The 24,082-nt window shown below is 35.0% G+C and overlaps 1 protein-coding gene across 1 annotated transcript in view; it reads right to left on the minus strand.

Moving 5' to 3' along the window:
* Positions 1-24,082, minus strand: part of MNS1 (meiosis specific nuclear structural 1) — a 47,593-nt gene that overhangs the window by 9,126 nt on the left and 14,385 nt on the right. Inside the window, exons 3-8 of the mRNA XM_039230654.1 lie at positions 19,626-19,753; positions 11,176-11,278; positions 8,293-8,522; positions 7,484-7,700; positions 7,274-7,381; positions 361-618 (exon numbers count right to left, since the gene is read on the minus strand). Coding sequence (XP_039086585.1) covers positions 361-618; positions 7,274-7,381; positions 7,484-7,700; positions 8,293-8,522; positions 11,176-11,278; positions 19,626-19,753 — 1,044 coding nt within the window. The remainder of the gene's footprint in view (positions 1-360; positions 619-7,273; positions 7,382-7,483; positions 7,701-8,292; positions 8,523-11,175; positions 11,279-19,625; positions 19,754-24,082) is intronic.

The following is a 24,082-nucleotide window of genomic DNA, read 5'->3' on the forward strand; positions in this document are numbered from 1 at the left end:
TGCCCTGCCTACCATACCAAGATGCCCATACCAGTATAATTATTATCACGTGTACCTGACATATCTCTATAATGATTGTTTTTATACATTTTCTTTAACCAAGACCATAAACTGATAGATGTCATGGACTTACCTGTACATGTTCTCAACACCAACCAGTGCCTAGCACACAAAAAGCATCAATGAATACATTCTAGATGCATGAATAAATGGTCAGAAAATGTCTATGCCATATGACTAGTAAGCAGATATCAAACATCATCTGGCACATAAAAGGGTCTCAGTTAAATGCTGAGTGGGTGAACAGATGAGCTGACTGCTGTTCAATGATAATTTAAAAAAATGAACACTTTTTCTTACTTTGTCTGCAAGGAACTGGTTGCGACGCTCTTCAATAAGTTTTTCCACAGCCCTCCTGTGTTCTAGCTGCTTCATTCTTTGTTTCTGAGCATTCATCAGTTCTATTCGATCATCCTCAGCAAGCTTAGCTAGCGTAGCTTTTCTAAAGGTCTCCTCTTCCTCTTTTGCAGCCTGGAGTACTAGTTCCTTCAGGGCCATTTGTTCTAGAAAATCTTGTTTCATCTCCTTTTGCTTTCTTAATTTCTCTTCTGCTTCCTCCTAAACAACAATCCGTATAAACATTAATTCAGTAACTGTTTCTTTACAAAAAATTTATAAAGAAAAGGTGGATAGAGTTTGGTTAAGTGCAGTGTTAACAATATGAAATAAAATGAAAAATTAAGCCTTTCAAGATAACTCTTTTCCCCATCCTTTTAACACTAGTTGGATAAAGGACATGTTATTTTGGACTACCTTCTTTTATTTTTAAATTTTAATTTGTATATATTTTGAAAGGAGTGGCTATAAAAACTTTTTTGCACACCTGAAGTCATTAAATCTGTGGTCTGTGAAATTTGTACCCACAAAGAATCATTCGAGAATCTTGCCTGAAATTGTGGTTCAAATGACTGGCAAATATTTTTCAGAATAATAAGCTACAAGTGACAATCACAAGTTTTTCAAGAAAATTCAAATATACTTGGAGCAGTTACAGTCTCTTCCTACAAGCTTTAATTTTCCTAACATTATGAAAAATCTCAAACATAATTGGAAAATAGAAGTTTACAGTGATCACTCATCTACCTAACACCTAGCTACTATCAATAACATTTTACTATTTTTGCTTTATCATCCATCCAATTAGGACTGATGTAAATTTTAATTCCTTCTCAACTGTAACCAGCCTTGCCTGATTCATACACAGTTTCCAGGAAGTAAGCCATATCCTCAGGGCAACCAAAATATTGCCTTAACAACGTTGTTTGATCACGGTTCTTACAGGTAACACAAACTATAAGGGATATACTACAGGCCAGCAGGCAATATTAGAGAACTTCCAAGATGTCCAGGAAACCAGCCACCATTACCATCTATCTTCGGTAGAGTTAATCAACATGACTCAAATTCCATGATGGTAACTCTACCAAACCTACTCCCAACGATCCAGTCTTCTACATGTGACTGTGACCTCACTTTGCCCACTTCTATCTTCACACCTTGAGGTGGAGAGTAACTTGGGAGATAACCTAGGTACTATGAAGAATCCTAGCTAAAAGAAGATAAATGTGGTTTTTACTTTATAATGAAGTAAGACAAAATGTATAGAAGTGAGTTTTAAGTGACCCAATCTGGAATATCAGCTATAGCAACTTTGTTCATTATCTTCAATGTTCCACTTCTTTTTCTTCACTTATCTCTATCTAATCTCCTATTCAAATCCTACCTCCTCCAGAAAGTCACTCTAATTCATACATCTCTCTTTTGGGCCTCTGATACCATTTAATTTTCCAATCATTAATTTTATTTCAGATACCCATGCCTTCTCTCCTCACTAAAAATAAATTCCTAGAGGGCATATATTTTATTATTTATCTTATATATTATTTTTCTTTGGGATGCTGGGCACAGTGTTTTTATGATATTATAGTTTATGTTCATCTCCATGTATTATATAGAAGTCAGAAGGCTCACTGAAGGCAGCTACTGTCTCAGCTTTGAATTCCTTCAGAGTTTATCATAAAACTTTGCACACAGAAAATACATATTGAACCAAATGAACTGTTGACATTTCCTGCATCCATCCCCCATACAAATTTTAGTTTAATCCAATCAGTGGTAAAGACATCTGGCTAAAAATCAGGGAAACATTAGCAAAATAAGACAAAACAACATTTCACTGCTTTTTTCAACTAGAAAAATGTCCCTATACTCTTTGATATGCCTGGATCAGGATTATATATTTATGTAATATGAACTGCATAATTTTACAACCTTTTCCACATTCTAAAATCCATAATGTGGTTTGAGAAGTTGCTATTCATTAAAGGTTTGAAATAATTTGCTGAAAAAACTGCTCTGAGCCTGCAAACTTTTAGAGGTACCTTGATCTGGGTTCTCCGGTGAAAGCAGAATCTTACACAAATATTTGTGTATACATATTTTATGAGAGAGGGAGATCTCAGGAAGCAGTAGTGAGGGACAAGCAGAAAGAAATAGGGAAGGGAGAAAAGCCAACACATGGGTGCATCACTGAACTGGTTACTACATGGGCAACTGTGGCTTAATCCTGCCAGAATCTTCTGAGGAATGCATGAAACACCTTTCAGGTCTGCCCTCAAAGTTGACAGGAAGAAGCATTTATCCCTTCATTTCTGTCTACTGTTGGCTGAGGGATGGCCCAGAGGGTATTCACTCTCTGCCTTCACCAACACCACCACATATTAGGATGCCGTCAGCACAGTCAGGGTAAACCCTCACAAGTGTTCTCCACAACTGTCACTGTAAGCAGAGGAGAGGCCAAGAGGGTATGAGGCAGGACACAACAAGCTTTTCACACAGGATATATCTTTAATGATCTTATTTTGGCTTTTCCCACATTTTTTGAAATCACTATATTTTTAATGCAGAAAATAGTGCCATGAAGATTTTCCTGTTTTATAAGTATACAATTGAATGACCATTCACTATTTTCTATTCTTTCTTCTTTATAGACCTTTTAGTCCTTCTAGTTTTGTATTTGCTTTCCTTTTTTACTATGTTTTTCCAGAGTAAAAGCTTTACCCCCCAATCCTAACTGGATTAATTCTTGCTAATGTGTTCTCCTGATTTTGCTAAATTTCCACTTGTATCTTTATGATTTCCTTCCATATTCTTGCCTCATACTGGAATTTGTATTGTTTTTCTAAGTTACTGAATTGGCTGCTGGATAATTTTTGCTAATATTTCTTGTTAAAAATTAACTGCCTCAGAGATCAGTTTTATAAATCTGAAAAGATTTTGATGTGTACTAATCTCATCCTCTAAATTACTCCAGATTTTCTCTTCAACCAATAATAATTGAAAAGAATATTTTTAGATTTTCAGACAGAAAATGAAAATACTTGTCATTAATTTCTAGTGATGTTAAATACCATTTCCCCTTGTATTATTCTGGTAAATTTTCTTTGGAGATTTAATACCTTTTAAAGTTATGTACTTCAATGCAATTTACGTAGAAGATTAAATGTTTATCCTGTATTACCCTCATTATCAATTATACCTTTCATCTGTGATATATGAGATTCATTTGATGTTCTTTTTCTGATGATGACCTTGCCTATTTGCTTCCCACTGGCCCATATATACCTGTTACACCTTCATCCATCATTTTATTCTTAACATTTTTGGGTAATTTGATATTAGGAATATATAAATGGATTACATTAAGTTGTTTTTAAAAAGAAATGTACATATTTTACATTTTAAAAAAACTTTTTGAATGTTTATTTTTGAGAGAGCAACGGAGCATAAATGGGGGAGGGGCAGAGAGAGAGGGAGACACAGAATCCAAAGCAGGCTCATGGCTCTGAGCTGTTAGCACAGAGCCCGATATGGAGCTCAAACCCACAAACCACAAGATCATGACCTGAGCTGAAGTTCAACGCTTAACACACTGAGCCACCCAGGGGCCCCTATATTTTATATTCGTATATGCAGATAATATGTATATATTAAGAATACACATGCAACAGGTTTTGAGATCAATACACAGTATCTGCTTCCTCCTCACTAATGAAAGTTTATCTAAAATGATGTTGTTATTGCTAAACAATAACAAAAATACTAATAACTAACAATCTATTGTATACTTGGCTATTCATATATTTGTTTTATGAAATCTTTGTTCAACTTCTTGCTCATTAAAAAATAGTTCTTTATTATTCTATTATTGAGTTATCAGAGTTCCTTCTATATTCTGAATAAAAGGTGTTTATAAGATACATGTACAGAATACTGTTTCCCAGACTGTGGCTTGCATTTACATTTTCCTAACAGTGTTGGCAAATTATTAGTTTTGATGAAACCCAATTTGTAACTTTTTCCTTTATGGATAATGCCTTTTTTATCCTACCAAAAAATCTTCACCCTTCTCAAGGTCATAAAGACTTGCTCCGCTGTTTCCTTCTAGAAATTTTGTAGTTTCAGGCTTTTTGTTTGTCACATTCATTTTGAGTTCATTTTTGTATATAATGAGACAGAAAATAATAAGCAGGAGGGTAGGGGAAACAGGAAGAGGTTGGTAAAGGGTAGAAAGTTCAGCCATAAGGCCTGAAGATCTAATGTAAAACATGGTGACTAAAGTGAATAACACTGTAGTTTGTAAATGAAATTTGTTAAGAGTCCAACTTAAATGCTCTCTTCAGAAATAAAAAGATAATTATGTAGGTGATAGACTTATTAACTAGATGGGAGAATCATTTCCAAATATAAAAATATATCAAATCACCAAAATGCATACTTTAAATATCTTACAATTTTATATGTCAATTGTACTTCAAGAATACTAACAATAAAAGTCAGCTAAGTTGAAAAACCTAAAGCAAGAGTGACAAAAAAAACAAAGAAACAATTACCAATATCAGGAATGAAACATGGGATAGCACTGGAGACCCTGTAGACATCAAAAGGATAATAAGGGAATAGTATGAATAATTCTACACACTTTGACAACTTAGACAAAATGGATCACTTGCTCAAACACAAGTCACTAATACTAACCAAATATGAAAAATGGTCATTTGAATTGCCTATAACTATTAATGACATTGAATTAATAATTTAAAGCTCTCAAAAAATAAAACTCCAGGGCCAGATTGTTTCACTGGAAAAGTCTACCAAACATTTTAACAAAGCGTTAAAACCAATTTTATACAATCTTCTGGAAAATATGAGGAGGAAACACTTCTGCATTTATTTTATGAAGATCGTAATACCCTGACACCAGTATGAAAACAGAAAACAAAAAGCAATATTAGGTATTCAAAAAAAAAAATCAACATAACCCACCAAGGTAAAGAAGAAAAAACACACACCTTATCTATAGATATAGAAAAAGCATTTGACAAAATTTAACATCTCTTCATGATAAAAACCTTCAGAAAAATAGGGTTAGAAGAGAACTTCCTCAACTTAATAAAGAGGATCTATCTACAGAACTACAATTAACAGAACGCTTTCCCCTAAGATAGGCAACAAAGAAAGTTGATATCTATCTCATCACTCTTATTCTTCACAGTCGTAGACAATGCTAGAAGTTTTAGCCAGTACAGGAAGGCAAGAAAAGGAAATAAAAGGGACACAGACAAAAAAAGAAATAAAACTGTCCCTATTTGCAGAAAACATGAGTGAGTAGGTAGGAAAAAAAAAAAAAAGAAAAAGAACTCCTACAGTACTAAATGAATACGGCAAAGTTGTGAGATACAAGATAAATACAAAAAAGTGAATTCACTAGTAACGAGTCTGTGGACATTGAAATTAAAACTAAAATTCCATTTATAATTGCTGAAAAAAATGAAATACTTAAAGATAAAAACAAAGCACATGGAGGATTTGTATGCTGAAAACTATGAAACACAGGAAAAAATACAAAGATGATCTAAATAAATGGAGAATTGTACTATGTTTATGGATTGGTAAACTCAACAGTGAACCTATCAGCTCTCCCAAATTGACAATTAGATTTAATGCAATTCCTATCAAAATCCCTGAAGACTTATTTGTAGATAGAGACAAGATTATTCAAAAACATGTATGGAAAGGCTAAAGCAAATCTTAAGAATTATATAGTTATAGTAATCAAAACTGTGTGGTATTGGCAGAAGGACAGATACATAAATCAACAGAACAAAACAAGAGATCCCCAGGAACAGATCCAAACAAATATACCTGTGTTTTAATAAATTTGCCAAAGCAATTCAATGTAGGATAGAAAATCTTCTCAACAAATGGTGTGGAGCAACTGAACATCTTAAAGCAAAAACCTTGACCTAAGTTTCATACCCTATACAAACTATTAACTGAAAACAAATCACAGACTTAAGTGGAAAATAAAGTTTTAGAAAAAAAGGAGAAATTCTCCAGGATCTAGGTAAAGACTTCCTAGAATTGATACCAAAAATATGATCCATAAAAAGTGAAACTGACAAATTGAACCTCATAGAAACTGAAAATACCTGCTTAGAGAAAGTCCCTGTTAAAAAGATAAAATGACAAGCTACAGACTAAGACTACAGACTAAGAGAAAATATTTGAAACCTACACACCTGACAAATGAGTAGTATCTATAATACATAAAGAACTCTCAAAACTCTAATAAATTAACAAACACATTTAGAAAACTGGCAAATCATCCTGACTTGAGGTCAAGGTTTTTGATATTGTAGTTCAACACCGTATCCTGTGGTCTTCTGACTACTTATTCTATATATTAAGGAGAAGGGAGACTGAAATCTTCAACTATAATTATGGGTTTGTCTCTTTCTCTTTTCAGTTTCACTTCATGCATCTTAAAGCTTTATTTAGGTTCATCCACCTTTAGGACTATTATATCCTATAGATGAATTTACCATGATTTCCAACACAACTTTCTTTTGATTAGGGTTTAGTCTATCTCCCTCCATCCTTCTGTTTTTAAACTATATGTCTTCATATTTAAATTGTGTTTCTTAAAGATAACACAGTTGAATCATACTTTTTATGCAGTTTGTGAACTGTTACCGAGGTCTAGCTTTTTTATCCAGCCTGAAAATTTCTCTTTTAATTGAAGTGTTTATGCTATTTACACATAATGTAATTATCAATATTGGATGGGTTTAAATCTACTATTTTTCTACTGCTTCATCTCAAAATAATATTCTTCTCTATGTTAATCATTTTTTCCATTTCCAAAACTTACTTTCAGTTTCATCTTATGTATTTCAGCTTGTTCTTCCTGGTATAATTCTTGTCTCACTTGCTCCAAATCTTCACGTTGCCGCAGCATTTCTTCCAATTTCTGAGTCAGCTATTAAATTTTTAAAGAAACACACAAATGTTAGTAGTAAACAAATTCTATATTAAGTGTTTCTGAATTCCTCCAATGTTAAAGAAGTGGCTATTTTAATACCATATTCTGAAGCTGCAGCCTTTTTTCCTCATTTTCTTGAACTTTTGCCATTCGATCTTCTTCTCTTTGTTGCTGCATGTTGGCAAACTCTACGATTTTTCTGTTTTCTTCTTCCATCTCCTCACGTTTCTTTTTTCTCCAGAGAGCCTGTTCTTTCTGAAATTCTTCTATGTACCTTCGAGTTACATTCATTTTTTCTAACCTTTGTTGTCTTTCCCTAAAAAAGCAAGAGCTGAGTACAGTTGTACAGTAAAAGAAATAATATTGATAAATATAAGTGTCATTTCCTTCAGGTGATAATAATGTGGGAAAAAACAGCCTTTCTATTTATATTTTATTCATTCATTCATACCACAAACGTTTCGAGTGTCCACTATGTGCTGCTAAATACAATGACAGGTATGAATTTTCCAAGTAAAATACTATTTATACTGCTCCTCTAACTTATTAATGAAGTTTTATGCATCTCACTTCAGAAAGGCACCAACCTGTTTACATACGCCTAGCAGCACACTACACTTCAGCTGTCCAGCAAAGAAATGATCAGAAGACAAGTCCTCTATATGATATGGGCACATTTAAGGAAAACAAAGGTTTAGTCATTTTCTTCCTTAATAAGCATTTGTTACCAGATAATTATCATGCTCACAAAGATAAATAGGAGTTGGAGCTCCATTTATGTAATTGTAATACTTACTGAGGACTTAGTATGTATCCGGCACTGTTTAGGTACTTCTTCTTTTTAAAACAAGCCTAAGATAAATCTCATCTCAATGTTTAGGCATGGAAAGAAACTGGGATGAACTTACAATTGATCTTCTTCATAGATTTTCCTAACAATTTCATCAATCATGAGTTTCTCTTTCAGTAATTGCTCATAAGCTTCCTGCTTTTTCCTTTCTTGTTCTTCAAGTTGTTTCTCCAAGTCAAGATAATATTGTGCTTTTACTTTATTCCGTTTGTCCTCTGCAGCATTCTCTTCCTTGATTGCTCTCTCGTGTTCTTCCATCATGGTTTTGGCTATTTCAGCATCACGTTTCTGTTATGAAAACAAAATTTATCTTTCCATTTTCAAATGGTAACACAGTAGGTTAGAATATGTCAAAACAGGTGAAATTGAATACTTATAAAGTGTACTGCATAAAATATTTTCATCTGTCCAGGTAATCACAAAGGTAAGTCACTCTCACTTGAAGGGTTTGAATGATGAGTCAAAGACTAAAGATGCTTTCCCATTCCTTCAAGTAGGTCTCAAGGAAATATAGGATGAGCATAATTAATAACTCCACATTTGAAAAATTTAGAAAAACTTTACTAAAAAATTAGAAAAACTCTGCATTTGAAAACCTGCAAAAATTTGAAAAAATAGAATAACTGTTTTAAAAAGCAGTAGTCACCTTTTCCTTTTATTTAAAAGTGATGTAGGCAATTTTTAGCTCCATTATGTATCAGCTCCCATTTACAGTAAGGATTGTACTCTTTTTCAGACAAGTCTGCTATTAACCAGCTCTGAGCAACTCTGAAGTTTCTCCCAGCCTAAACTTTCTTTCTTGCCACTGGTCTTTGAAGTCTCTCATTTCTTCATTTATTAAATGCCCTTTATAATTACTTTAACTTAGAAGAGTCACATATATCACTGTGCCTATTTTCTGTAGCTTTTAATTCACTCATTCAAGACTATTCCCTCTGATTAGAGACAATCTTACTTCTGAACTAGGTTAAACCTCTTATTCTTTTTTTGAGCATTTTGAAATCACGTAACAAAATAAGTTGTAAATTAAAAATATTCAGGCAACTTTTATTACCCTTTACCATTATGATAACATCCCAAATAACATCAAATAGGCAATAAATGGGTTAAAATGTGAATGCTGAATGCCATTCCTGATCTAATTGAGGCCTTTAACATATACACTATTAATATGACTTGACCAAAGTTCTTTCTCTCCTACTTTTTTAACACATGTTGTATTGGGTTCTTTAAAAAAAAGTGAAATGACAAAAACATTTATGTATACATTGCCACACACTTATAGATATACAATGTTCTCATTTCACAGATATAAGACTAAAGCTCAGAGAGAAGGAACCCAAACTGGCAACTAGTTATCTTGACACCTAGTCAAGTTATAGAACTATTTGACTTTAATTTTTGTAGGCTCATTTTATTTAGGAAATAGTGGCAATTCCTTCAGGAGTCAGACTTAAATGTACAGCTGCCTGGAAAAATTTCAACTATCAGGATAAAACTGCAAATTACTGGTCAAAGACTACACTGCTTATGTTCTACTTTACTTTTGTTTTTAATTTTATTTATTTTGAGAGAGAAAGAAAGAGAGAACATGAGTAGGGGAGGAGTGGAGGGCAGAGAGAAAATCTCACAGGGATATGGGATTGATCTCACAAAGCATGAGATCATGACCTGAGCCAAAATCAAGAGTTGGACGCTTAACCAACTGAGGCACCCAGTTGCCCCAGTCGTACTTTAATTTTGAAAGGGAAGAAAAGAACTACATGCCTTAGGAAACAAGATCTCATGCTTTCCTACCACCTGCCAGGCCAAAGGCATTCCCAGTTAACAGCATGCTATGCAACCCTTTGGACTTTTCCTGAACTGACACACATGCAAACACACCACTGTGGCCAGCATCGATTCTTATGAGATGCCTATATTGCACTGTGCTGGTTAAGTACTTTGATATTATTCTTCTAATTGTATGTGTGCATCAACATATGTGTGCTGATATATACACATATGTTAACATACAGGTTTTAAAAAATGAAAACGGTCTGTGATGTGTATTACTCTCCAACTTGATTTTTCTGCAACTTGTTTTTTCTTTTTAACTTAAAATATGTTCAGGCTAACTTTAAAAGCCACAGCATTTACCTCTACCTCTTCTCTTTAACAGCTATATAACCTCTTTGAAAGGAATCCAGGAGAGAGGAAACTTTATGACTAAAATGCTCTACATATTAACAGAGAAACAAGAGAAGAGAACTTAAAAGACTGTAATATTGCAATCAGACCTTTTCATCTACGCCTAGCCTTTCCATGGGACCATGAGGGGTCAAGTGACGGTGTGCACGCTGCTTTTAAGAATTAACTCAATAAACCCTATTTTACATTTACTGGAACACCACTGGCGAGTATGTCTAAAACTCCTTTGCCCAAGAGTATCTCTTGCCCTGAACCAGACAGTATTTTCTAACCAGGAGTTAGAAAAGGGAAAAAAAAAAGAGGGAAACAGAAGAGATTACTACTAATAAAACAAGAGTTTCCTGCCTAAAATTATAAAATACTTCACTTTTTAAAACATTTAACAAATACAAAATCTAATAACATTCTAAAATGTATTGATCACACTAACTTGTACTATATTGGTTTGTCAGAGAATTATCAGTTAGAGACCACAAAGAATGCTCAGACTTACTGAGTATAGTTATTCATTCTAAACAGCAACCACATTCTTTGTGTCTCTGAAAGGCTCTAACATTAAATTAAACAAGGCTCACTACTGAATAATCTTTGAGTTTCTACACCTTAAGAATCTGAAAAGTATAAAAGTATTTAAGAAATCTAGCAGTGTAAATTCCTCATGGTATGGAGCAATTTTCAAAAAATTGGGCTATTGTTGGTTTTCTAAATGAAGTTAAAATATAGAAAACATAATGACCAGAAACATGATTACCATCTGCTCGTGTTTAATGGCATCCTTTTCTGCGATCTGAGCTGCTCTTTCTTTATTCATGTAAGCTGCTTTTAATTTCTTCTCCAATTCTCTGAGCTCAATACTGTTTTTTAAAAAAAGAGAAATTTAAAGTTGAGGACCACATTTCTTACTATCTTAAAAATTTGTACCTGAGATGTAAAAGAATTTTTCTACATGTGTAAGATATTTAAATTATTATATATCTTGAAAATAACACTTCTTCTTGCTTCATCCAAAGAAAAATCAGAATGCATGTGAAATGAGGCATTATAATTAATTTTCCATGCAAAACAACCCTTTTATTTCTGGTAATCATCACTAAAAATCTTTTTGCCTGTGCATAATAACTCAGAGAAGATGCTTTCTCAATAATGGTTAAAATTTCTGTCCAACTACTGAGGCTATCGAACTAAAAGAACTATAGTGGAGAGGTTGAAAGCAAGTTACTTATATTTTGTACCTTGGTTTTGTTACCTGTAAAAAGGGTAGCTGTGGGAATTAGTTAATCGGTATAAAAAGCTTATAAAAGCACCTGTTACACAGTAAACACTCTATAAACCATAACTATTTTTTGATATTAATGATGGAGAGGAATGACCACAGGCAAATTTGCTTCACTTCTCTGGACTTGTTTACCTACCTGTTAAAAATGAGGATCACCCTCAGATAATCTCTGTTTTTGAAGCTATCCCTTCCATAACTATGGTGGAAAACAAAATGACATATGCAACTTTTCATTTTAATGTGCAGTCACATTCTGAATATGAGAATTCTGAGTTGGAAGGGTACTTAGATGTCACATAGAAGCACATCTTGGGGCACTGGGGTAGCTCTATCAGTTGAGCATCCAATTCTTAATTTCAGCTCAGGTCATGATCCCAAGGTTGTGGGAGCCCCATGTGGATCGTGGAGCCTACTTAAGATTCTCTGTCACCCTATTCTGCTCCCCGACTCATGCATGCTCTCTCAAAAAAATTAAGTTAAAAATATTTTTTAAAGTACATCTTAATTCTTATTAGAACAGAGGCACTCACCTAATTATAAACAATTTAGAAGTACCCAATACCTCCAAAGAGAAGTCATCATGGGTAGGGTAGAGAGCTATCTTGGTGTTGTGATGTGTCCTTCTTGCCCTTTCTGTTGGAGTTGTGAATGAATAGGACACACAATTGCCTTATTTCATAAAAATAATAATATAAATGAGGATTAAGTTTCTAGGTTAGTCTACATATTCTACTCTCGGGGGCTGAAATATATTTCTAAGAATTTTTGTTGGATTGGAGTTAGGTAATAATATTTGTAAACCAAGGTACATACCCAATCACAATTTATAATATTACCTCTCTAAAACAAAGTGCATCAAATACCAAGCAACTAGCATGGAAATAAATGACGTTCATTGGAAGGACAAATGCACAGATTTCTATTGGATATATGCCTAAGAGTGAGATTTCTGAGTCACACTAATCAAATTTCATAGAAAATGCCAGCTTTCCATGCTCTGTACAGATTTAGACCCACAGTGCTTCAGCACTCACACTGCTACATGTCCCAGCAACACTTTTTAGTCTTGTCATTCTTTTTCATTTTAACCACTCTTGTGGGTAATATATCATTGGAGTTTTAATTTGTTTCCTTAAAAAAATGAAACTGAGACCTTTTCATATGTTTGAGTCATTTCTACATCTTCTGTGAAGTTTTTGTTAAAGATTTTTTTTGCCCACTTTTAGACTAAATTGTCTACTTCTTGTTGCAGAAGAGTTCTTTGTATATTCTTGATAGAAGTCTCTTGTTAGTTACATGCAGTGCAAATATATGTCATTCCAGTCTGTACTTACTCTCACAGTGGCTTCTTTAGATGAAGAGAAGTATTCTAATTCACCAATCTTTTTCTTCATGGTCAATGACTTTTGTGTCATGTTTTAAGAAATGTTGCCTACTGCATGCATATAAAGTTGTTTTCTTTGTTAATCTCTCAAAACTGTTTCAACATGACTTTTAGACTAATCATTAAAGAATTCAATTCTGTGTGTAGAGTGAGGTAAAAACCACGTCCATTTTTGTATATAAGGTTATTTAATTGATCCAGTACCATTTTATAAAAATGTCCATTTCTGACAGAATTGAGAACTCAGAAGTGGACCCAAAAGTATACAGCCAACTGATCTTTGACAAAGCAGGAAAGAATATCCAATGGAAAAAAGACAGCCTTTTTAACAGATGGTGTTGGGAGAATTGGACAGCAACATGCAGAAGAATGAAACTAGATCATTTTCACACACCATGCACAAAAATAAACTCAAAATGGATAAAGGACCTGAACGTGAGACAGGAAACTATCAACACCCTAGAGGAGAAAGCAGGAAACAACCTCCTTGACCTCCACCGCAGCAACTTCTTACTTGACACATCCCCAAAAGCAAGGGAATCAAGAGCAAAAATAAATGATTGGGACCTCATCAAGATTAAAAGCTTCTGCACAGCCAAGGAAACAACCCAGAAAATTAATAGGCAACCAACGGAATGGGAAAAGATAGTTGCAAATGACATATCAGATAAAGGGTTAATATCCAGAATCTATAAGGAACTCACCAAACTCCACGCCCGAAAAACAAACAACCCAGTGAAGAAATGGGCAGAAGATATGAACAGACACTTCTCCAAAGAGGACATCCAGATGGCCAACAGACACATGAAACGATGCTCAGCATCCCTCCTCATCAGGGAAATACAAATCAAAACCACACTGAGATACCACCTCACGCCAGTCAGAGTGGCTAAAATGAGCAAATCAGAGAACTCTAGATGCTGGCGGGGATGTGGAGAAACGGGCACCCTCCTACACTGTTGGTGGGAATGTAAACTGGTGCAGCCCCTCTGGAAAACAGTGTGGAGGTTCCTCAGGAAACTAACAATAGAACTCCCCTATGACCCAGCAATAGCACTGCTAGGAATTTACCCAAGGGATACAGAAATGCTGAGGCATAGGAGCACATGGACCCCAATGTTCATAGCAGCACTCTCCACAATAGCTAAAACATGGAAAGAGCCTAAGAGTCCATCAACCAATGAATGGATCAAGAAGATGTGGTTTATCTATACCATGGAATACTACATGGCAATGAGAAAGAATGGAATCTGGCCATGTGTAGCAACATGGATGGACCTTGAGGGTGTTATGCTGAGTGAAATAAGTCAGGCAGAGAAGGACAAATATCATATGTTTGCACGTATAGGAGGATTAGGAGGAACTTGACGGAGGAACAAGGGGGAGAAGAAGGGCGGAAATGGTGGGGGAAAGGGAGAGAGGCAAACCATGAGAGACTCTTGAATGCTGACAAAAACTGAGGACTGATGGATGGGGGGGGGAGGGGGGATGGGCATGGAGGAGGACACTTGTGGGGATGAGCACTGAGTGTTATGTAGAAACTAATTTGACAATAAACTATTTGTAAAAAAATAAATAAATAAAATAAAATAAAATTTAAGCATGAAAAAAAAATGTCCAATTCTGAATGTTCTACACTAACATTGTAGTGCCAGGGCTCTGCAGTGTCAGAGTTTAACTGTGCATATATGCATGGATCTGTTTTTGAATATCCCATCTCATCATTTCTCAACTGGGGTCCATAAGAGAACTAAGCCTCACAGAAAATGAAGTAACTATATTTTAATTCTCTAATAAATGGTATATAGCAGGCATTGTTTTAGATCCACGGAAGGTAAATGAACTCATTACAGATGCTGTAGACCATTGGGGTTTATATTTTCTGGTTGAGAAGATCTGCTCCATTCCATTTTATCAATCCATTTGTTTATTCTGTGCTAAAACCACAATATCTTAATTAGTGTAGCTTTATAATAAGTATTTATATCCTAGAGAATAAGTCTCCAATTTTGGTCTTCTCAAAGATTGTCTTAGCCATTCTAAGTACTTTGCATTTCCATATACATTTTAGAATAAGCTTGTCAAATGTCATAATAAACAATACTGGCTGAGATTCTGATTAGGATTACATTGAATTTATAAATCGGACATGTTTACAATACTGAGTCTTTGATTAATAAACATGGCACATCTTTCCAATTATTTACATTTTTAAAAATTCTATTCATAATAGTTTTTTTTTTTTCAGTGTTGAGGTTTTATACCTCTTTCATTAGGTATTTATTTTTTTGTTATTGTACGAATTATTCTTAAAATGTCATTAATTGTTGCTAACTTACAGAAATACAACTAATGTTATATATTGACTTCACGTCCAACACTACTGAACTTATTCTTATAATTTAAACATAGATTCTTCTGGATTTTCTACATACACAATCATATCATCTGGTAATAATCAAAGTTTTATTTCTTTACTGCCAATCCTAACACCTTTCATTTACTTTTCTTGCCTTATTGCACTGGCTAGTGTGCCGAATACAGTGATTAATATAAATCAATCCAGAATGAGGGACAGACACTCACAATATGGGCTACTACCATCAAAACTGCCTCAGAGCTGGGAAGGGATGGAGCAAGGACAAGTGAAAAACACCACAAAGCTTTGCTACCATTTTTAAGTTGCCTTTTTCTTGATTCAGCATTCACTTGGTTGCTATAAACCTCTGACTTTTGAAACTGTAATGCCATCCGTACTGCCAGCAACTGGCTATGTATTTAATAAGGGAAGACTGTCTCTGTCTCCTCTATGAGACAGTTTTTGCTAAACTTAATTATCAATTATATATGAGATACTTGTTTTTGGTTTTATAAAACTGTGTTAACTGTGTAACAAATGTATAGCTGCTAATTATGTAATTATATATTGTATGATTAATTATAATTATATAATGAAGCAGAATAATTAGAAATCATTAAAATTATTAATCACACATAATTATTGATCTGTGGTATAATTTTTTTTAAAATTTTTAATGTTTCTTTAAAAATTTATTTCTGAGAGAGAGAGAGAGAGAGAGCGATCAGGGGAGGGTCAGAGAGAGAGGGAGACACAGAATCCAAAGCAGGCTCCAGGCTCTGAGCTGTCAGCACAGAGCCCGATGTGGGGCTCAAACCCATGAACTGTGAGATCATGACCTGAGCCGAAGTCGGACGCTCAACTGACTGAGCAACCCAGGCGCCTCCTTCTGTGATATAAATTTTAAAAAGACTTCTAAAAATAGGAAGGGACTAAAAAGAATAAAAAAATAAAAATAAGAAGTGACTGTCCCATCTCAAGGAAAAAGCAGTGATAAATTAAACTGTCTTTTAAATATTTTCTTGGATTAAAAAATCATGTTTTCAAAAATCAAGTAACAGTCTCATTCAAGGTCAATTATTTTCAAAAGAAATGTCAATGAGCTTTAAAAATTCACCCCGGGTTTTAAAAATTCATTTCTTTTAAATTTAAAGAGGCTAATCTTACTATATATGGTTTTTAATCACTTAGGATATATTTTGAGTACCACCACAAACATTCCTTGATTTTAGAACTGCCAGTTTGCAGATGAAAACACTGATCAGAAAACTGGTCCATTTCTGCACATTAATCACAATTCTACCACAGCTTATGCACGAAATGAAAAACTCTAAGCAGTGTTGACAATGCTAACAGGCAGCATACCATATTTGAAAGAGTATTCAGCTGAATGACTTTTGCCTTAGTTTGAAGAAAATTTTCAAAAGTATAGCATTCTAGATGGGTCATTATTTTCTTTCAGCCCTTTCAATCCATAGACTTCTAGTTTTCACTGTTACTTTCAAAATCAGGTCATATTTCTGATTGTTGCTCCTCTGAACGTAATAGTCTTTTGTGGGGCTGCTTTTGTGATTTTCATGGTTTTATTTATTGTTGGATTTCAACAGTTTGACTAGGTTAAGTATGGGTATAGTTTTCAGTATTTGTTGTGTTTTCACCTGTGGCTTTATGTCTTTTCACACTTTTGGAAATTCTTGGCCAGTATCTCTTCAAATACAGCTTCTGCATCATCCTCTTCCATTTCTACTACCAGAACTAAAAGTATACATGTGTTAGCACTTTCCATCATGGCCCTTATCTCTTTTAAGGTTACTTTTGTATTTTTCTATCTCTTTGTCTCTCTGCTTTATTCTGGGTATTTTCCACTGGCCTACTTGCACATGCCTCGCTTCATCTGTTTCTATCTAATAAAATCAAATTGAATTCTGTATTAATGAAGTAATACACATACTAAGCTGCACAAATCTTAAGCATAAAGTTTGTAAAAATGTTGAACATCTTGCCATATGCTTATTGGCTAAGCTTTGCTTCAGTTCTTAACTCTCAGCCATACTTTTGGAATCAGCAAAACCTCCAGGAGAAATACAGCTACAAATGCCAAGCTTACCGTTCTGGTTTGCTTGTTTCCCAGATCTTACTTTTCCAGATAATCTGTTCTCAGAGGGAGCAATTATTTGAATCACCTTGTGTAAAAATTGTTAGAAGTGGAAAGTTCCTCCATTTAATTTTTAGATCAGTGAATTAGACAAAAATAGGATGAAATATTTGTTTCATCTTCAGATAACATAAAGCCACAAGGGACAGCTCAAATAACTGGAGAATTGATGTCCAAAGAGACAGTTTGTGACTAGAACAATATGAAGACATTAGTGGCAATTTTAAATCTTTAAGAATTAGTAAAATAATTTGATAAAAGTTGTAGGCCCAGAAAAATACATATGGGTGTATTTGTCAAACATATAAATATAATTTAATGAAGCTTAAAATCCCTGAAGGTCACCAATGGGTCATATAATATCCTACACGAAGCCTGGCTCAGTTAAGATAAAATGTAACAATTATCAAAGTAAATTGCTAATATATTCAACTATGTAAATATAGGATGGGCATTTAGTTAGACCTGAGTTTTAACCAACAATGTGATATTGCTGCTCCTAAAAAGTAATTTCATCTTAGGCAACATTAAGAAACATATTGTAGAACAATGTGGTTAGGTTAACAGTCCCACTACTAGGGGTATTAAGCAGTACCCCAGAGGATTACACATAATTAATGGGGTAAGATTTTGTTAAGGAACAACAATCATGTAAATCACACCTACAGAAGAGAACTAGGATGGTGAAGATTGAAATTATGTTATATGTGGAACAAATGAAGAAATGAAGGATGTTTAACTTACAGAAAAAAACTTTTTCATATTTATGTTTTTGTTTTTGTTTTTATTTCTAGGAGAGAGAGAGAGACAGCGAGAGCAGGGGAGAGTCAGAGAGAGAGGGAGTCACAGACTGAAACAGGCTCCAGGCTCTAAGCTGGCGGTCAGCACAGAGCCCGACGCGGGGCTCAAACCCACGAACCACGAGATCATGACCTAAGCGAAAGTCGGACGCTTAACCGACTAGGCCACCCAGGCGCCCCTTTCATATTTATGAACAGGATTCACAAATATGAAAGGATATACTAAATAAGAACTACATTTGTTGGTCTTTCATCAGACAGCAGAAATGAGATAAATGAGAAAGTTACAAGGAAATTAATTTTGAAACAACAGGGGAAAAGATAATTCAGAGTTACGGCTGAATAAAAAAAGTTCTATTGTAATCACCAGAGGTGTTGACCCATAGCTGACCAGCCACTTTCCAAGAATACTGGGGTAGAAAATTAAATTATCTATTGGGTAAGGTTTCACTTAAGGGTAGGATTCATGAGGGCACCTGGGTGGCTCAGTCATTTAAGCGTCTAACCTCAGCTCCAGTCATGAGCTCACATGGGTTCACAGTACATGGGTTCAAGCCCCACATTAGGCTCTGTGCTGACAGCTTGGAGCTTGGAGCCTGGAGCCTGCTATGGATTTTGTGTCTTCGTCTCTCTCTGCCCCTTCCCTGCTTACCTTCTGTCTGTCTCTCCCTCAAAAATAAACAAATAAACTTATAAAAAAAAAAAGAGTAGGATTCATGAGTCTATTTTTTAGGTCATTTAAAAAATTACGTTTAGAGGGGCGCCTGGGTGGCTTAGTCGGTTAAGCGTCCGACTTTCGCTTGGGTCATGATCTCGCGGTTCGTGGGTTCGAGCCCCGCGTCGGGCTCTGTGCTGACTGCCGGCTCAGAGCCTGGAGCCTGTTTCAATCTGTGACTCCCTCTCTCTCTCACCCTCCCCTGCTCACGCTGTCTCTCTCTCTCCTAGAAATAAATAAAACATTTAAAAAAAAATTTAAACTTTAAAAAAAAATTACGTTTAGAGGAAAGAGAAGAAATTGATATTTATTTTCACCTTAAACACTACTTGGAATACAACTTCTTTTCTCAAGCGAATATAAATAGGACTTAAAGCAATAAGCATTTCCAGACAAAATATTAACTAAGTACAATGATACAAATAAAGAAATTTCACTTTCAGGTGTCAAGCATAACATAATCAGTCTCAAGGCAAAGACAAAACAAATGAAATTTATAAAAGCCAAGATACCTGTTTTCTCTTACTTGTTGCCTCATCTTTTCATCCTTTAGACTTTCATGTTTTAGTCTTGCCAATTCCATTGCCAGTTTTTCTTCTTGTTCAATCTGAAGTTCCCTCAATCTTTTGTTTTCTTCTGCCTGAATTTTTTTAAAAAAGAAACTTCATTTATTTGTCCTCCAGAATCAGATATATTTTTTTCTCAACGCTGAATCTGTTTTTTAACAGAAAGCTCAAGTGCCTTCAGAGCAACAATCATTCATGTTTTATTTTAAAATACAAACTACTATTTCAGTAGACACTCTTCCAAACATTTTACCATGGAAGATGTCATACATCATCAGTAATAAGAATATTAAAATACACTCTCAGGTAGCATCACTCATTTTCCATAACTACCAATATTTTGCTAATCTTCTTTCTTTACTCTTCTACTCCAATTTCATTTTTTCTTCATTCTTTTTTGCTAGACTATTTAAAACATATCCTAGATATGTCATTAGCATATACATAATTCAGCATTGATCTCTACCTGATAAGAATTTCATCTCATAGAACAGCCATGCCATGAACATGTCTAAATAACAGTAATTCCTTAGAAAAGACTAATACCTTATCCATTTTCAGGTTTTCCCAATTGTCTCAAAGGTGACTTTTGTTTGCTTTTTCAAATCAAAATCCATACAAGATCCACATGTGACGTCTAGTTATTTTTTTCTCTGAAGTCTCTTTCACTCTGTAATGGTCATCCCATACACACACCTTTGTTTCCCAGTCCACTGATTTGTTGTAGAAATTAGTACATGTGGACCACAGAATGTCCTACATTGTGAATTTGACTGATTGCTTCCCCAAGATACCATTTAACTTGTTTCTTTTGTACCATGGGTAAAATGGTAGAAAGATCTAGAGGGTCGACTAAATTCTGTATTCAGAACAAATAAGCACATGAAAAGATGTTCAATATCATTAGCCTTCAGGAAATGCAGATTAAAATTCCAACGACAGATCACTACAAACCTATTAGAATGGCTAAATGAAAAATAATGGCAAAACCAAATGTTGGTGAGAAATTGTATGCTGGGTGAGAGTGTAAAATGATAGAGCGTCTCTGGAAAACAGTTTGGAGGTTTGTTCTAAAGCTAACATGCAATTACCGTGCAACTCAGTAACTTCACTCTTAAACATTTATCCTAGAGAAATGAAAACTTATGTTTATTTTAAAACCTGTACCCAAATGTGTACAGCAGATTTATTCAAAATAGCCAATAATGGAAATAAGCAGACAGATGCCACCAGGTGAATAGTGAGATAAACTCTGGTACATCCTACCATGGAGGACTGATCGACAACGAAAGGGAACAAACTAATGACACTAGTCACAACTGGCTGAATTTCTAGCAATTAAGCTAAGTGAAAAAAAATCTAATCCCAATGTACTGTATGATCCCATTTATATAATGTTCTTGACACACATTCTTTATTTTACAATTGAGCTTTAATTGTAAAAGTTCAATTATTCACATAGCATAAAATTCACCTTCCACAATTCCTAACTCAGTGGTTATTTAGTATATTCACAGTGGTGTGCAACAATCATCACTATCTAGTTTCAGAACTTTTTTTAAGCGGATATTTTCTGAAGCAGCTTTGTGTTCACAGCAAAAGTGAGCAGGAATAAGAGAGCTCCCATATACCCACAGCCCACACACACATACCACCCCACCTCACTATCAACACCCCCCACCAGTGTGATACATTTATTACAGTCAATTAATCTATGTTGACACAATCACCCAAAGTCCACAGTTTACATCAGGGTTAACTCTTGGTGGTGTACATTTTATGGTTTTGAGAAATATGTAATGATAGTATCTACCACTATAGTTATCACAGAGAGTAGTGTCACTGCCCTAAAAATCATCTGTGCTATGCTATCCTTCCCTCCCCCAGATCCCTGGCAACCTGTGATCTTTTTCCTATCTCCACAGTTTTGCATTTTCCAGAATGGTAGATAATTGGAATCATGGAGTACGAAGCCTTTACAGGTTGGCTTCTTTCACTTAGCAATACACATTTAAGGTTTGTCCACGTCTTTTCATGGCTTGATATTCTATTGTCTGGATTGTCGATCCATTCATCTGCTGAAGGACATCTTAGGAGCTTACAAGTTTTGACAATTAAAACTGCTATAAACATCCATGTGCAGGTTTTTGTGTGGATGTAAGTTTTAACATTGAAGAACAGTCTCATTACCTCCAAAAAAACCCACTATACCTGTTAGCTGTCATTCACCATTCCACTTACCCCCTAGTCTCTGAGAACCACTCATCTGCTTTCTATCTCTCTGGATTTGCCTATTCTAGAGATTTCATTTAAATGGAATCATACAGTACGTGGCCTTTTTGTGCTTGGCTTCTTTCATTTAGTGTAATGTTTTCAAGGTTAATCCATGTTGCAGCCTGTATCAGTACTTCATTCCCTGTTATGGCTGTATAATATTCCACTGAACAGATAGAACACATTTTGTTTATCAAGTCATCAGTGGATGGGCACTTGGGTTGTTTCCAACAACTCCTTTGGGCTGTCATGAATAATGTTGCTTTCAATATTCATGTACAAGTTTTTGTGTGAACATGTTTTCAACTGTCTTGGGTTTATGTTTAGGAGAGTAATATAGCATTTGCATTTAACTTTTTGAGGAACTGCCCAACTGTTTTCCACAACCACTACAGCATTTTACATTTCCACCAGCAATGTACAAGGGTTCCAAGTTCTCTACATCTTTGCCAACATTTACTATCCTTTTTAAAAAGAATTAGAACAATCTTCATGGTTCTAAAGGGAAACCTGTGATTTTTATTCACATCTCCCTAAGGACATGATGTTGAACATCTTTTACGCACTCATTGCTCATTTGTAGGTCTTCTTTGGAGAAATGGCTATTGATGTCCTTTGTCCATTTTTGTCTTTTTATTGTTGAGCTATATAAATAACATTCTTGAAATGACAAGATTATAAAAATGGAGAACATATAAGTGGTTGCCAGAGTAAGGCATGAGGCATGGTGTACAAGAAAGAGATGGACAAGGGGCACCTGGGTGACTCAGTAGGTTAAGCGTCCAACTTCGGCTAAAGTCATGATCTCACAGTTCGTGGGTTTGTGCACCACATCGGGCTCTGTGCTGACAGCTAGCTCAGAGCCTGGAGCCAGTTTCAGATTCTGTGTCTCCCTCTCTCTCTGACCCTCCCCTGCTCATGCTGTCTCTGTCTCTGTCTCTCTCTCAGAAATAAATAAAAACATTAAATAAAAATAAAAAAGAAAGAGGTGGACAAGAAAAGACAAAATAAGGAACACTTGTGGTCATGGAGCTCTCCTGGATCATGACTGTGGTGCTGGATATACAAACCTACACGTGTGATAAACTGTAGAGAACCAAACACATATATACACACACTCACACGCACATGCAATGCACAGACAGGAGCACAAGTAAGAGTAGGGAAATCTGAACAAGATTGGTGGATTGTATCATTGCTGATATTTTGCCTGTGATATTGTACTATAGTTTTGCATGATGCACCATTAGGAGAAATTAGGTGCATGGTATATTGGGTCTGTGTTATTTCTTATAACTGCATTTGAATCCACAATTATCTAAATAATACTTTCAACTAACAAAAAGCAACTGCAAGTACTGGTGATGACACAAAGCAACTGGAATACACCACTGAAGAAATGCAAAATAAGGCAGCAATTCTGCAAAATGGTTTGGCAATTTCTTATCAAGTGAAACATACACCCACTGTATGACCCAATCATCCTACTCTCAGATATCTATCCAAGAGAAATGAAAACTTATGTTCATATAAAAGTTTATAATCAAATGTTTATAGCAGTTTTATTCACAGTTGCCATAAGCTGGAAAACAACTCAGATTTTTTTCAACATACAAATGGATAAACAATTGTGGTACATCCATATACTAGAATATAACAGAACCATTCAGCAATAAAAGGAACAATTCATACAACAACATGGAATCTTACATCTGTTTTGCTAAGTGAAAGAAGTCAGACCCAAAAGGTAACGTATTGCCTAATTCCAGTTATACGACACTGTGGAAAAGGTGAACCTGTCAGGACATAAAAGAAATCAATGGTTTCTAGGGATTTGGGGAGAGGAGTGAGTGGTTTACTACACAGGGACAGAATGAGGGGACTTCTGGGATGACAGAATTGTTTGAATGAACAATCTACCCATTTCTATCTCTACACACTGGGAGGGTAGAGATAGAAATCTATCCATTTATCAAAGTCCATAGAACTATACATCAAAGAGAATTAATTTTGTAATATGCAAATTTAACAAGAAATCAGCCAGTATATCCAAATCAACAGCACTACAACTCAATAATAAAAAAGAATTAACTTGACAAGTCCAACCATTTGGATGAGTCTCAAAAGCA

The sequence above is a fragment of the Hyaena hyaena genome, unplaced genomic scaffold (assembly GCF_003009895.1).
Source record: "Hyaena hyaena isolate Hyena2069 unplaced genomic scaffold, ASM300989v1 scaffold_49, whole genome shotgun sequence".
In the NCBI taxonomy this organism is placed as follows: domain Eukaryota; kingdom Metazoa; phylum Chordata; class Mammalia; order Carnivora; family Hyaenidae; genus Hyaena; species Hyaena hyaena.